This window comes from Dermochelys coriacea, chromosome 11 (assembly GCF_009764565.3).
Source record: "Dermochelys coriacea isolate rDerCor1 chromosome 11, rDerCor1.pri.v4, whole genome shotgun sequence".
Classification (NCBI taxonomy): Eukaryota; Metazoa; Chordata; order Testudines; family Dermochelyidae; genus Dermochelys; species Dermochelys coriacea.
In genome coordinates, this window is record NC_050078.2 from 33,765,607 (window position 1) to 33,780,610 (window position 15,004).

The window sequence follows — 15,004 nt, forward strand, 5'->3', positions numbered from 1 at the left end:
CTGAAACATTGAGTGTCTGAAAGACCCATGTGCTTGTTCCCTGACAACATGAAACATGGGGTTTTTGACTGAATTACCTCCTGAGTTTTTTAGGTACTTGAAACTATAAACTCAAAGCAAAACCAAGAGCTGTCTGCCCCCAAGAGTGAAAACCAGAGAGAAGATATACAGACCCTGTGAGCTGAAATGGCTGACTTTCACAGCTCACTCATGGAGCTGAAAGAACTGTCTAGACCTGGTGTGAGTTAAATCCTTTGTGATTGTTGGGGGTCCCTTCAACTTGAGATTGTTATAAGAAACCAGTGCTGCCAAAATGTCTATTCTGCACCCAGCACACCCTTAAATGAGAAACCAGTTTAGTTCTCCCTTCCCCCCACCCCGACCGCCTGCCCATCCCCACCTGTGAGCATCTTTGCTTTTTTACTGGTTACTCTATTCAGCTTCCTGTCCCCATTCCCATGATGGGCCCCACCATAAGTGTCCAATTGGGATTATATAAGCTGGTTTTGTGTATTTCACTTCTCAAATCAAAATGATAAAGGTTTCTTCTCTTTCGAGGCAAACTTGTTTCTCTTTATGATGGAAAAATCATAATTTTGGGAGTGAGAGAGATTATGTTGTGTTTTGCAGGAGCCGGATAAAGTTATTCTTTTAATGACAATCCTATAAATATATACCCTAGGCACATACAGAGAATGGGATTCAACTACCGATTATTAATAAAATGAAGATGCCCTCTAGTGGTTCAATAAAATAAAGCCCTGCACTCTCTTTTGTTCAAGGGAATTACCCCCACCTCACTTTTTCTTTTCTCAAAACTGCTGTGAGCAAGATTCCACACCATTCTTATACCCCCTCTCCCTGGGATGCTTGGGTACAGAGGATCGTTTTAAATGGTTGTGTTTAGTCCTGCAGGGCTAAATCAAACAAGCTTAGTAAATTCACTACAGTTTCTATAAGAGACATATCTGAACACAGTAGGGCTGGTCACATGATCACCATCTGGAATAGATGAGACTCATATAACTTACTGTGGCGTGTTCTTTTTGTAGCCAACTCTTCTCAGAGACAACTGGTGACTTTTTCGTCTGCAAAATATTTTCAGGAAAAGAATTGCTGGAACTGTTCAAATCATTTTTGTAACTGAATGATGAATTTTCCCCAGCATTTCAGTACTGTGAGGTGAAGCCTCAGTGTTAAATTTCTTCCAGTGAAAGATGGTGTAATCTCTTTCAAGTCAGAGTTGTGATCTTATCATTTCCTTTTTATAAGTCTATCCTTGGAAAAAAGAGTAGCACAAATGTTAGGGAGGTGCATTGTAAAAGGAAGGGGAAGCTTAAAACCACATTTTTGGACATAGAGGCTTTAGAAACACAGGCAGCCCAAGATTTAAAACGAAACAAAAAGCCACCACTACATGCCTTATAAGGATAGGCTCAAGGAACTCAACCTATTTAGTTTAATGAAGAGAAGGTTAAGGGATGCCTTGATTACAGTATATAAGTACCTACATGGGGAACAAGTATTTAATAATGGACTCTTTAGTTTAGCAGAGAAAGGTGTAACATGATCCAAGGACTGGAAGTTGAAGCGAGACAAATTCAGACTGAAAAGAAGGTGTAACATTTTAACAGTGAGTGAGAATAATTAACCATTGGAAAAATTTACCAAGGGTCTTGGTGGATTCTCCATCACTGAATTTTTAAATCAGGATTTTTTTGCCCCTAATAGATATGCTCTAGGCGTAATTTTTGGGGGATATTCTGTGGCCTGTGTTGTACAGGGGGTCAGACTAGATGATCACAATGGTCCCTTCTAGTCTTGGAATCTGAGAAGATTTGAACCACAAGTCTCACATGTGGTTCAAGATGCCATGTGGTTCTTCTCTGAAAAGTGATGATACAAGTTGCATTGTGGTGCTCTACATCTATTATTTCACCCTGCTTCCATCTCATTAACAAGCTGCTCCCACCCACTCACACGTGAAAGCTACTCCTGCTGACAGCTAGAGTCATTCTTGCATGTTGAAATATTCCATATGAGGCTGGGATGTTGAAGGTAGGTGTGGAACTTAGGACAGTGCCTAGCTGATGACAGTTGATAATCTTTTCTTTTAGTTTATACTCTTCCAGGACAGGCTGGCTTTTCTAAGACATGTTTAAAATTAACTCACTCTCTTGTTTAAGTCTTACTGCATTGACATACATGGAATATTAATAAATACATAGAAGTCTAGATAAAACTAGCCAAGTCTATTTTTTCTACATGCAGTTCCTAAGGAAAGCTTTAAATAACACAAGGGAAAAAGTCATTTGCCACTGCTGACCACAAATAGTTAGAATATGCAATGTGGGACAACTTGATCCACTTGCTAAATGATCCTGTTTGGGCACCCTCTATTTCTATCTCCCTTTCTCTAAACCAGTGTTTAATTCCATTAAATTCAAGCCCTTTCTAGATGTAGCTTAGGGATATATGCAACCCAAAAACGTATCACAATTTCAATATAACCAGTTGATGAATAAGTTGGTCAAGTAAATCTGGCGTGATTCCTGTGAGCTCAGTAAAGTTGCACCAACAGAAGTGCAGAGTAAATGGGATCACGAGCTAGTCTGTAGTGTCAGAATCCATTTCCCCCCTGCTAACACTCCACAAAACAATGAGGCTATTTGGAGTAAGATGCTGTTCAGAGTGAGCTAAGGGATCTGAATGTGGCCCACTGTTCTTATTAGGGGTGGGCTGTAATTACGGAAGTAGTTAGGGAACATATACATTAATTCCTTAAGTCTGTGACAGTATCACAGTAAATTAGTTGGAGGAATGAATTGTTAATTGGCTAGAGGCAGGTTAATGAACTGTAGCAGAATTCAGAATGATTTGTTAACTGTGGTTCTAATACATTAAGTAAATTAATGCTGCTGAAAGGGGCAGGATTGATAGCTTGAACTATGCCTCAAGTCTTGTTCTGAAAACATCACCTTCAGTCTCCTACTCTAGTCACCAATTCTCTTCTCTGCTGAGACTGAGGAAAAAAGATCCAAATGTAATGGTGATTTTAGTGATGTGGCCACTTATTTGCTAGGACATGGACTCTTTATATAAGACACTGCATAGCTAGCAGCTGGCAATGTCTTCAGCTACTACTGAGGTGGGTTAGATGTGAACTTGTGAGCTGAAAGGTAAAGTCCCCTAATTATACTTCCAGAGCCTTCAGACACCCATGCCCCTAAATCTTTGCTATTCTGACATAGTTTGTTTTTTCTTAACAGCTGCAGAAGAAGCTACCAGACAGAATTGTTTTTGTATATTCTAGCCATATTTTGGGCAGAATGAAATGGTCAAATGAGAAAGCCAAAAAGTTCAGCTTTGTCTGGTGTTAATCAGTGCTAGGATCCATTGGCTAGGAAACTGACACAGATCTTTTTCTCTTGAAAGGAGTATGCCAGTTTTGCAAGCTCCGTTAGTGCATTTGGGAGGTAATTGCATATATGGCTTAAAGACCATCACAATAACATGCTATCTTGTTCACATGAAGATTTGCAAATAATTCCAGAGTGGCTGGCAAGAGCAGAATGGACGAGTGTAGCGAGTGTATGTGGGGCATACAGTTACATATAATGCCATTGCTTGTGGTTGGGATCCATTTTTCAGATGTTGTTGGATATTCTTCAGTTAGCTACTGTCAAGGTTTTTGGAGAAGGTGATGTCATAACTTTGGTTTACTATTAAGTACAGAATTACTGCTAATGTCTTATGGTGGAGCTACCTCAGCACAAATCAACTCTCCTTTTTATGCGAGAGCTTCGAGCTAGAAGGGGAAAGGAGGCAGGATCAGGGCTGGTGCTCAGAAAAGCTGACAGAAGCACCCTCCACAGGCACCACAATGAAGAGGATGCTAGAATATAGTTAGGACTGCCCCACTCATTTGTCTCCAAGCGATGCATCCGATTGTGAGATCCTCATCTGCAACTAGTTCAAAGGAATTTTCTGATATAGTCTGGAGCAATGGGAATGGCAGATTGTGTCTTCAACAAGAATGTTAATATGTCCTGGCCAGTACATTAGATATATATACATCAAAATCAGATGTATTTGGAGAGGCGGCCTACTGATTAGGTAGAAGTAGTGGACAGCATTGGAATTGTCTCACTTATTATTTGGTTCCTGTAAAGTTAATTACAAGAACAGCATTTTTATCTGAACAAGATTCAATTTATTTGTACCCGCATTTGTTTGTCTTAACTTTATACAAAGTAAGTATACAAAAACACTGAAGAAATATATTCACAGTATTTGTTGTAAAACCCCACTTATTTCTAAATTAATATTAGCAAATCAACAAACAAAATACCCTTCCAAAAAACAGACACTCATCCAAGCAACAAAAACACATGGGAAGAACAAGCCACATATACATGAAAAGCACCACTTGCTTCTGTGATTGAAGACTAAGCAGTAAATTAACCATAAGAGATATCATACAAACACAGGAAAACTAAAAAAGGAAGAATTAATAAAATGAATCCCCTTCTCAAGTGTAGCAGTTACATTCCCAAGAGTACACAACATACTGTGGGTGTCCTGCAGACAAATCACAAAATAGTGGCCAGATCTTTTCAAAGTGATATTTAGTTTAACCATTTATTTATTTATGATTCTCATATTTACTTTTATTTCCATTACTTTTATCAAGGAGTAAGGTTTTTTCCTATCTCATTAGCATTTATATTTTTAGGCAAATGACTCTTTAGGCAAAAGTAATTCTTGTGAACTGTGGTTAAAATTTTCAGAAACATCTAAGTCACAAAGGAGCTCACAGAAAGTCAATAGAATTAAGACATTTTTGAAAACTTTACCTTTCTTGAAATGACTTTGCAAAGATGTTCAGGAGATAAAGCCAACTGTAATACCAACTTGAGATCCAGACTCATTCAAGAGAAGACATATAACCATATTACTCTTGGCCAGGCCCTAACAAGTGAACTTTAGAAACCTGCTGAACATCATGCAATTCATTCTTAAGCATTTTATTTGGATTTGTATTCCAGTTGCACTGTGATACTTTGCTTTTCACATCAAATTTATAAATCTTTTTAATCCAGCATGGGAAGCCCAGGTCAGAATAGAGAAAGACCTTGTCTAGCGACACTAGGCAACACAGTCTAATTAGTTTTGGGAACTAGAAAGAGAGCTAAATGGTCTAGGTCCAACATTCTCAGTAATAGGATTCCTTTCCTATTAATTTACAACCATGAGATATGACCAAAGTGTTATCCAGGGAGCAAGTCTCACATGTGATTATAGTTGCATAAAACTGTGGTTTTACAAACTTTCATAACTAATACTAAATTAGCTAACAATAGAGAACATGTTTTTATTAACAGCATCTTGGCAAATAAGCTACAAAATAACAAAGCAAAACTATGTTCAATGGTCAGTTAAGTAAATTTTTGAACAAGAGACCTCTTATCAGTTGGTGAAATAAAGACCACTTTTGAACTACACAGAGCTCTTCTTCAGTAATTTTGTGATATATTTATAATAATATATATAATAATTGTGTTATATATGCTGAGTTTTAGGTGTTATTGAAAGTATACTGCATACAAAGCATGAGCAGCAGCAGGACTGGAAGAGTGGGGGAGCCATGCCCCCACAACGGCCCAACCCTCCTGGAGCCTGAGCCCTTCACACCAGTCCCACCCTACCAGAACTCCTGCCTCTCTTACCAGGTCCATCCTCCCACCCCACTCTCCTTTCCTTACTCTTCCTGCTGACCAGCCTGAAGCCCTCTGGTGACAGGTCTTTCCTGCTTCCCAGATGTAGAGGATCCCTGGCACCTTTCCGCTGTAGTTTTGCTAGCCCACAGGTGAGGGCTCAGTTGCCGGCATGTGGCTCAATGTGGAGTGGGAACCGGGTGCCAGCCATCTGGGCCAGGTCACAGTGCGCTCCCACCCAGTCAGGTTTTAAGGGGTGGGGAACAATGGCCCTTTATGCGCCAAACCTTTGTAGAAGTGTCTATTGTGATGGTGGGCATGGCCAAAGTGTCAGAGGAATTAATACTTAAATATCCCACAGAAAGTGCATGTTTCTTTTGTTAAGAAGTGTGTGTGGGGGTATGGCCCTCTGGCCTTCCCCACACTGGTGATACAGAGATCTGTATTATTGAAGACTGGGTGATAAATTGTGTGGCATATTCACCAGCCAGGCACAAACCACTGATCTCAGAGTATTGATTCTTTTCAAATACATTTGATTATACAATGAAGAGCTAAAGTGCATCATAGTGATAATTAGAAAAGCTAATAAGATGCCATATAAAATTGTAATAAAACAGAATATTCATATTTGAATACATGACTACTACTTATTCATTCCAATTAATTTAAGGACGATAGAAAAGAGGAATATGGTCCCTCAACAGATTTGTGTAAATCTTCATGGCCATTTAATTTTAGATGGGTGAATTGTTGAGCCACAGATTAGATGAACAGCTCGACAAAGCAGTAAACACAGTATACATTCACTTACTAAATTTTATTTATCCTTAATTAGTCTGCAGTATAGTCCAGTCTTTTCATTTATGCAAGAGGAATTAGTACTCATGGATGTTATTTTATTACGTAAGTATAAAATAACAAAATCATCTCTCCTTCCCTGCCCCCCAGAGACAAACTGGAGCTCAAAACTTCTTTGATCAGCTCCAAAGGAGAAAAATCATGCTGTCTGCATCCTGGATGTCACAACATCTATATGGGTTGAGATACACTACTTAGCATTAAGAATTGCTTCTCAAAAAGTTCCTGACACAGGAAGTTTTCTATGTGGAGTTACAGGCTAGGCTATTCCTAAAGGGACACTCTTTATATACAAGCAATTTTTTTTTTTGTATTTTTTGTTGTTTTCCCTTTCCTTGGAAACAGCCCTATATTATATATATAAAATAGGGCTGTTTCTAAGGATAGGGAAAGTAACAAAAATGTCTTGAGCGTAGCGAGTCTGCTTCACACCAGATCTACAACATCCCAGAAATAGCTCTATTTTAGATATTTGACTATTTAATGCTTTGGTCAGGGGAAACAGTTTTTGATATTTTGCCATAAGTTATTGGGTTTAGAAGTCTTACTTCTGGAGCAGGACACACACACAACATATGGAACAGCACCTCTTGCTACAGATATCACAATTGGGGGGAAATGTCTTTAGAACACCAATGTGTTTGGGTCCTTCTGTATGTTTTCTTTTTCAGCTCTCTTTCAGACTGAGGCCGAAGGTGACCAATTAACATCATACAATTGCACTGAAGTGATGCTAATGCTCTGAGTGAAATTCATTGGGATTGCACATCCTCAGCCAATTTAATTCATGGCAGCTGGCACTGGCAAAGCACTTTTATGCAGCAGTGCGATGCTAGTGATTGTAACTGTTAAATCCCATGTTGCTTGCAGACTTCTTGTGAAGACAGTTAGGCCTGAATTTACCATTACATGCGTAGGCCTGGATGGAGGCAAAGTAGGGCATAGCTTTTGCATTCAAATCAGATATTCAATAAAACTATTATAATAAATTATTTCCTGTTTGCTCTTGAAGAACAATAAATGACTTGTAGTTTGAGAAAGCTAAATTTCATTTTTAATGAAACATTTGGGAGGGAAGGGGCGCCCCTGAGAAGTGGAATCCAAATTTGAGCAGTTCAACATGAAGAAACACTAAAGTTTCACCATAAGCTGTTTGGGGTCCATCCATTCTCCAGATATATTTAGAATTGAAGAGAAAGAAGGCATTTTCATTTTTTCAATCTTTTTTATTCAAAAGTTTTCAAAAGAAATAAAACAGAAAAAGCTAACAATCTAATCAAATGTACAGTTCAAAAATGTCTTTTGGCGTTTAACAAGTCCTAGGAAACAAAACTACAGAGTTATCTTGAACCGGACAAATAAGTTACCACTGGCAAGTTTGTGGCACTAGAAAAACAAAAATAAAAAATTAACTCTCTTGATCATATAGATATCTCTATGAAAATCTTTTTTTTTTTCAATCTGTACAAAAGGTCTTTCTTCATAAATTAATTTTTTTTATAATTTAATGGCTGTCTACTATGTGATGTTTAAGTAACTGATTATTTCTTTATGTACAGAGGTTAAATTTCCCAAATCTTACCCGGACAATGAGTATGGCACTTAGTTCAGACGTTTCTAGCAGCAGCTCTTCCCTCCCTCTTATACAGCTATTATATTGCAATTTTAACGAATGCAAAAAATATCGAGTAGTGAGAGATCCAAGAATGGCAATATACCAGATACAGGGAAGGTGCTGCAGGAAGTCTGGACTTTTACAAAGCAGTAATATTCCAGGGATCATAGAACCAATAATACCACAACTTTTTTTTTTTTTTTAAAGAAAAAACAAATATCTCTTATGACTATGTAACTCACTAGAATCTACACTTCTCAGAGCAGCAATTTATTTTTGAAACTATGAAATGTCACTGACATCTATACTCCAATACTTACACAATTTAAAAACTAAAAAAATACTTGAATGAAGTAACTGCTTAGCCCTAGCTCCTGAGCTAGGATGATTTGGTCTGTGGAAACAGGGAGGGCCAGCAACCTGTCCCAATACAAAAAGAAAAACTTTGAGGTAGATAACTGATCATATACAGCTGACCAGACAAGTACACAGTTTTGGAAGACAACTTAATTTATCATTTGATTTAAAACATATGCCATTGTAATAAAAGAGCTTTAATAGCAGTGAATTATCTAATACGTAAAAATACAAATAACTGTGTATTTATTAATCAGGAATTTCATAGTTTCAAAATTGGTTTTCTTTACACTTAACACTTGTAGTGATGATGTAAAGCGTGGCACTGCTTGGATCCAAGTCTTCCTTCATGCTTTTTGTGTCCATACATCCATTAAAATTATAAAACCTAAATGCAAATGTACAAAAAAGGCACATTCTCCTAACCGCAAACTGGTCCGGCAAAAATAAAGAGTACAGAAGACGTAACGCTGAGATAAATCAGAATTATTGGTTACTGGCTCTTTGTTCTTTGGTAAAGTTACCTTTAAAAGTGCCAAGTCTTTTTATTTTTATTTACCTCCTATAGAGAGCTAGTACCCAATCAATTATGCATCTACTTACATCTCAGCTTATGTTTGCAAACAAGTCCTTAGCTTTTGCCATTTTGCTGTAACAGCAAATTTTCTGTTTGCTAGGTCTCAGCACAATCATCATTCTAAAGCACTATCATTAGTATAAAGGAAGGACAAAAACGTTCTGTGATATTCCCACCCCAAACTCCCCACTCTACCTACACTAAAACTAGAACATCAAGTTAGTTTCTGAAAAAAGGCAAAAAAAGATTTTACATTGCATCTTACAGCAGAGTTCCTAAATCATTCAAACTATCAGAGGAAACTATTGGCATATGGCCTTACAAACAATTTATCCTATTAAAATTCCCCCAGTCAGAAAATGTGTTTCACACAAAACATTTTTCCCCTCTTGCATTTCACTACCTTACTTATTATGTGAAAAATCATTAAAAACACCTACTACACATTAAAAAAGCCAAATTTTCAGCAATTTTTATTGACTACCTTTTAAAAGCCCTATGCTGCTGTTTTACAAGGCATAATAGACCAGCTCATTTGGTCAAAGCATTCTACACCATTAGTTTGGACTACTTACTGAAACAGCTACAGCATGAAAGATTTAAGGCAAATTGGAATTTATAGAAAAGGATAAGACACTTCACACTACGTTAAAAGAAAAACAGAAAGCTAAGAGAACAGACACTAACTGCAACACTGCACTGTAGCAACACACACACACTGCAAGCACAGATCATCATTTTAGATGTTTTACTATTTTAAACTTCAGAAAACCCATTTCATACAATAAAAAAACAAAACAAAAACAAACAAAAACAAAAAACCAAAAACAAAACAAAAACAAACCAAAATACAAATTCTGCCATGCACGTGAATAAGTCTTCGTGGTCATTTGTGCATACCCAGAAATTTGAAAAAAAAAAAATTGCATCATAATACTTGATAAAAATTTTCTTACTAAAATAAACCTGTTCACAGGAACAGCTACTAGATGAATTTAAGGATTTTTTATGCACCCTATAGAACTTATAGCAAAAATAGTTTTAGTTGATTTCATTATAAATAATGTTTTCAAGAACCTGTGCAAAACTGTCAATAATTCCTAAAGCACAATTGATCAGTAAAATCCATGATTGTTTCAGCCTTTGCACCCTTCTCCAGGCAAGGTCAACACTGGACATCTGTAACATAAAGAAGTCAGAGCTAGGACAGAGTTACTTTTTGCATTGTCTTCTATTGCAGACATCTGTGAAATTGTTTCTGACCTCAGATGTAGTTTTGAGAGGACCAAGTGAGCCCATGTATATACTTCACAACTGATCAGGAAGGTGCCAAGTGCCCTGGGAGTTGAGGGTGCTCAGCACCTGCGCAGATAGTCCCTTTGCCTAATTACAGCCTTATCCTATAGTTTTTTTCTAACACACAATCCCACTAGGAGTTCTGCTTGCTGAGAGCTTAGGGACTGTGACCCTGCTCTCAAACTGAGGGTTTTTCTGTGTTTGTTTTTTTTTAATGGCAACTACTGTTGGTGCATTCATGGGGAGGAACATTATTTTGCAGATTCAGGTTAGTAATATTAACACTGTTTGCCACTCTGCTATTCATTACGTATAGGGACCATACTAACTCATAGTACATGTAAACACTAAGAACAATGCTTCTTAAGACATTACGTTCAAGCAATATTGACTTTTAAGGGGAGTGCTCAATGGTGGTTATTATAATATAATAATCAGAGAAACTGGGTAGCAGTTTTACCATCTCTTCAAGAGGCCAAATGTTGTCCCTTCTGCTCTGTGAACATTCAAAGCCCCAAACGAGTGGAGATAATACTGACCTTGTGCTAGGGACAGGATATGAAGAGCAGGATATAAAGTGCCCTGGATCACTGCTTGGCAGCAGCAGTCTTCACAGGCTCACAGAGAAGGCTTAGGACAAGGCCATGCATCTGAACTATACTGACCCACAAGCAAGATGCCCTGAATTGGGAGCATGCAGGGGCCATGGTGCAGTAACAGTCCACAGGATGTGCCTGGGTAATCGCGAAGTGTAGGATTTAGGCCCCTCAACCTCAAAAGGAAGAATGGGGATGTGCAAGGCCTGTTTACTTGGGAGTCCTGTAGGGGCCAGTGTTTGGCCAATGTAAAGTAAACACGCAGACATGTTCACTATTATGTGGAAAGTGGCATCAGATAAAATGTGCTCAGCTAATGAATTTGTTTATATGACAATTTTTAGACTTCCTGAGTATAGAAGAAATTCTTATCCGAATACTTGGGATGAGAACAGTGTTACCATTACCACAGAACATACTTGACCTCCAAAACCAAAGGTAATTGAGATATGTATGTATTAGTGAATGTGCACTAGGCAAACAGGATTATGTACAGAAGGTGGACAATCATAAAAACTGCTGGTGTTTTCTGTGTTTCTAATAAACCTGTGTCATGAGAGCTACAGAAATGAACTTTTGTGAACCTTTTGGGGCACATAAGCAATGTAGTGAGAGATTCACTTTCTAGTGCATGAATAAAGTTCTTTCAGTGTGAAATCTTGCAACATTTATGGAACTGAAGTATAGAGAAGAACTAAACTCAAGCAGCTTATGTCTTGGAAGGATGGAATGAAGAAAATGGAATGCTATAGAATGCTGGAAATGCTCAATGCAAACAAAACTTTAAGGGTGGCAAGACATAAAAAGCAGTGCTGCATGGAAGGGGTTACAGCCCAAACAAATGAGTGACTTACTAAGGAAAGCAAATGGAACATTCTCTATGAAAACGAGGAAATTAACTAACTCTGAGACAAATTTAAGCCAGGACTAACACTTTGTTCATTAGTCTGTCTCTTTCCTACAGTCTTAAAGACGTGAAAGGGGAGTCTTTACAAGTGAAACTCAACAAGGATTTCCTTGAGGAGATTCCACTGCATCATCCCACTCGGGGTGGCACTGCTTCTCTGTAGAAAAGCCACTTCCAAGTTAGTGCTGGGATTCAAACTGTTCTCTGCACAAGTCTGATACCATGCATGGAAGCACTGATGTCTCAGTGTGAACAAGTTAAGGTAGAATGGTATGTAATCGTGTGCCAGAGAAACTACTAATACATTATTGCAGATAATTCATTGAGGGACTAATCTTGACGTCTTTACTCTTTTTTTTCTAATTTCTCACTCTGGCAAAACTCAAATTGATGCTGGGCTCTGGCCCTAAATTATTAGCAGTTTTATTTAGATTATATCACTTTTCTAAGCTACAGTATATTGTACATTTAGTTTTGAATCATGTCTTTTTCAGAGTTACAGGACAAGCCCCTACCTCAGTTATTTGTTTTGCTGATACGTATATGGAGAATGGTCACTGGATGTCTCTACTGTAACCTGCTGTTGGCCACTAGCTTCCTGTAAAAGAAGAACAAGGGGTTGAGACATGATGTCCAGCAATACTAGCTAGCGTCTAGATTTCCCAGAACGACTAGAGATTTTGGATGCCTCTGTATTCTGTTGTACAACCCAAGAGACTTGACTGGGCCTGTCTTTCAGAAAGCGTTAAGCATCTTCTCCTTCATACTTCTAAAAAACCAGGCCCCTCTCTAAGGTTTCTCAAGTTAGGTACCCCAAAAGTGATGCATCCAACTTGGCCTGCATTTTTATTTATAACAGAAGATCTAACGAAATATAAAATGATCAAGTACATGTTCTATTTCTTAAATTGCTATAGCAATAACTAGACAATGTGATGAGATTAACAGACTGGAACCACACAAACATATTAAAAAATGAGATAATAAATTCTAACGTTTTCTGTAGACCACTACAAATCACCATCTTTGTGCTGTGAGTCAGTGTGAAGAACAGACTTGGGCATTCCCATAAATTTTGTAAAAAGAAAATGAGTACTTGTGGCACCTTAGAGACTAACAAATTTATTTGAGCATAAGCTTTTGTGAGCTACAGCTTACTTCATCGGATTCATCAAGTACACCTTTTCTTTTTGTGGATACAGATTAACACGGCTGCTACTCTGAAACCATAAATTTTCTGTGCATCTGCTTGGGTATTGTAGTGTGGCTGGCTCTATGGAATACTAAGGGTTAGTTCCGCTGGAGCTCTCAACACATACCCCAGTAACCAGGCGATGACTAATTCAATTGCTAGAGACACAAGGTGAGCTTTTATCAGACCAACTTCTGTTGGTGAGACAGACAAGTTTTCAAGCTTATATAGAGCTCTTTTTTAGGTCAACGAAAGCTTGTCTCTCTCACCAACATAAGTTGGTCTGATAAAAGCTCACCTTGTGTCTCTAGCAGTTGAATTAGTCATCATAAGTTGGTCTGATAAAAGATACTAGATGAGAGGAGATGAGATGGATGAGGTAATATCATGGGACCTCCACAACTACACTACCAGAGCATAATTCAATGTCTGGTACTTAAAAGGACAATACAGTGAATTCACCACTGGAAGTTTGCCTCTGACACATCTGGGGAGATGTATAAATCATACTGACCAGGGTCGAGTGTCTCAGGACAAACAGACTCTGAAACGGATAAAAGATGGCCTGTAAATTTCGGGATGTGGGCAGAGGGAGATAAAATAAAAACTAGGGAATGAGAGGCTGCAGGAGTGAAATCTGCTTTGCCCAGCCCCAATGTTGGGGATTCTTGGGATAAGTGGGGCCTACATAAACCTTAGCATTTCCTTGCAAGTTTAAGTAAGATAATACACATTTAGGCTTTTTGTTCCTTAACCCTTTTCCTTTCTGTGGATGAATAAATAATACTTTGATTTGAACACGCTATTCTCTGTCACTACATTTTTATAGTGGTCATGGGTCAGAAGTCTAAGCAGGGGCCAAAATCCAGCTGGCCATGTTGAGGATATAGTTGATGGGCAGGAGTGGTGTAAATAGTGTGATTACACCCTGAGAGTTACAGACCTATAACTGGGAAAGAGTGCCCAAGGAGAGACTGAGAGTGGTCAATGGTATAGCTCCCCCTGGAACTGCAACATGCAGTCACACCTCAAAGCTAAGCAGGGCTAGACTGGGTTGCTGCTTGGATGGAAGAACTAACTATTAGAAGTTCACGTTGGTGCAGTATATTTATTAGATGAAAATAATGACATGATGGTAGTTTTATTAAACTCCATTTGTACTCAAAGGTCCTGCATAATGTAACTTTTTCATCTGTATTTTTTTTTCCTGGCAAAACAATAAATATAACAATTTTGGCTGTAATAGTCTGCTGCTTATAAAATTTACTAACCTCAACAGGAACAGCTGCTGTCTGAACATGTGTATACTGGGGTATGTAAGCTCCTTGCATAGCTGTTGTGGCTGGCATGTACTAAAAAGACAGAGACAATACATTCAGCTAAAATAAAATCTGATACACACCTCATAAAGATTTTTTAAATATATATTTGAGTGCTCAGGTAGGGAAGAAGATTCAAAGCAAGCTTCATCTAAAATCAATAACCAGTGCAGAGAAGTGAGGTGTATTGCACTGAGCAGTGTTAGCAAACTCAACTTTGGCCTTCAGAAACAAAGAGGTTAAGCATTTTCTTTCCAACAAAATTCCAGTCTGAGTCTTTTTCTTACCAGTATATACCCAAGGAGGAAGGATGCTCTTATGGTTAAGGAACTGGCTTGTTACAGAAGATCTGGGTCAATTTCTTGTTCTGCCATACACTGTGTGACTTTGAGCAAGGCTCTTATCTCTGTGCCTCAGTTTCACATCTATGAACATTGAGGATAATATATCTCTGCTTGACAGAGTGTTCTCTCAGGATAAATGCATTTATGTTTGAGAAGTGGCAAGAAACTACACTGATGGAGGCCAGACTTTATCTAAATAAAGTGTGCCATGTATTTTTTATTA

The 15,004-nt window shown here is 38.1% G+C and overlaps 1 protein-coding gene across 14 annotated transcripts in view; it reads right to left on the reverse strand.

The window, feature by feature from the left end:
- Positions 1-7,783: 7,783 nt before the first annotated feature.
- The window catches only part of RBMS1 (RNA binding motif single stranded interacting protein 1), a 214,057-nt gene continuing 206,836 nt past the window's right edge, over positions 7,784-15,004 (reverse strand). For 11 of the 14 annotated variants that reach the window (XM_038421071.2, XM_038421070.2, XM_038421076.2 and 8 more), the window contains 3 exons: positions 14,390-14,470; positions 12,442-12,524; positions 7,784-10,306 (listed from right to left, as the gene is read on the reverse strand). In XM_038421071.2, the coding sequence (XP_038276999.1) occupies positions 12,447-12,524; positions 14,390-14,470 (159 nt within the window). In that variant the 3' untranslated portion in view covers positions 7,784-10,306; positions 12,442-12,446. Of the gene's footprint in view, positions 11,444-12,441; positions 12,525-14,389; positions 14,471-15,004 lie in introns of all 14 variants that reach the window. The other 3 variants (XR_006277964.1, XM_043505176.1, XM_043505175.1) reach the window with 1 other exon arrangement.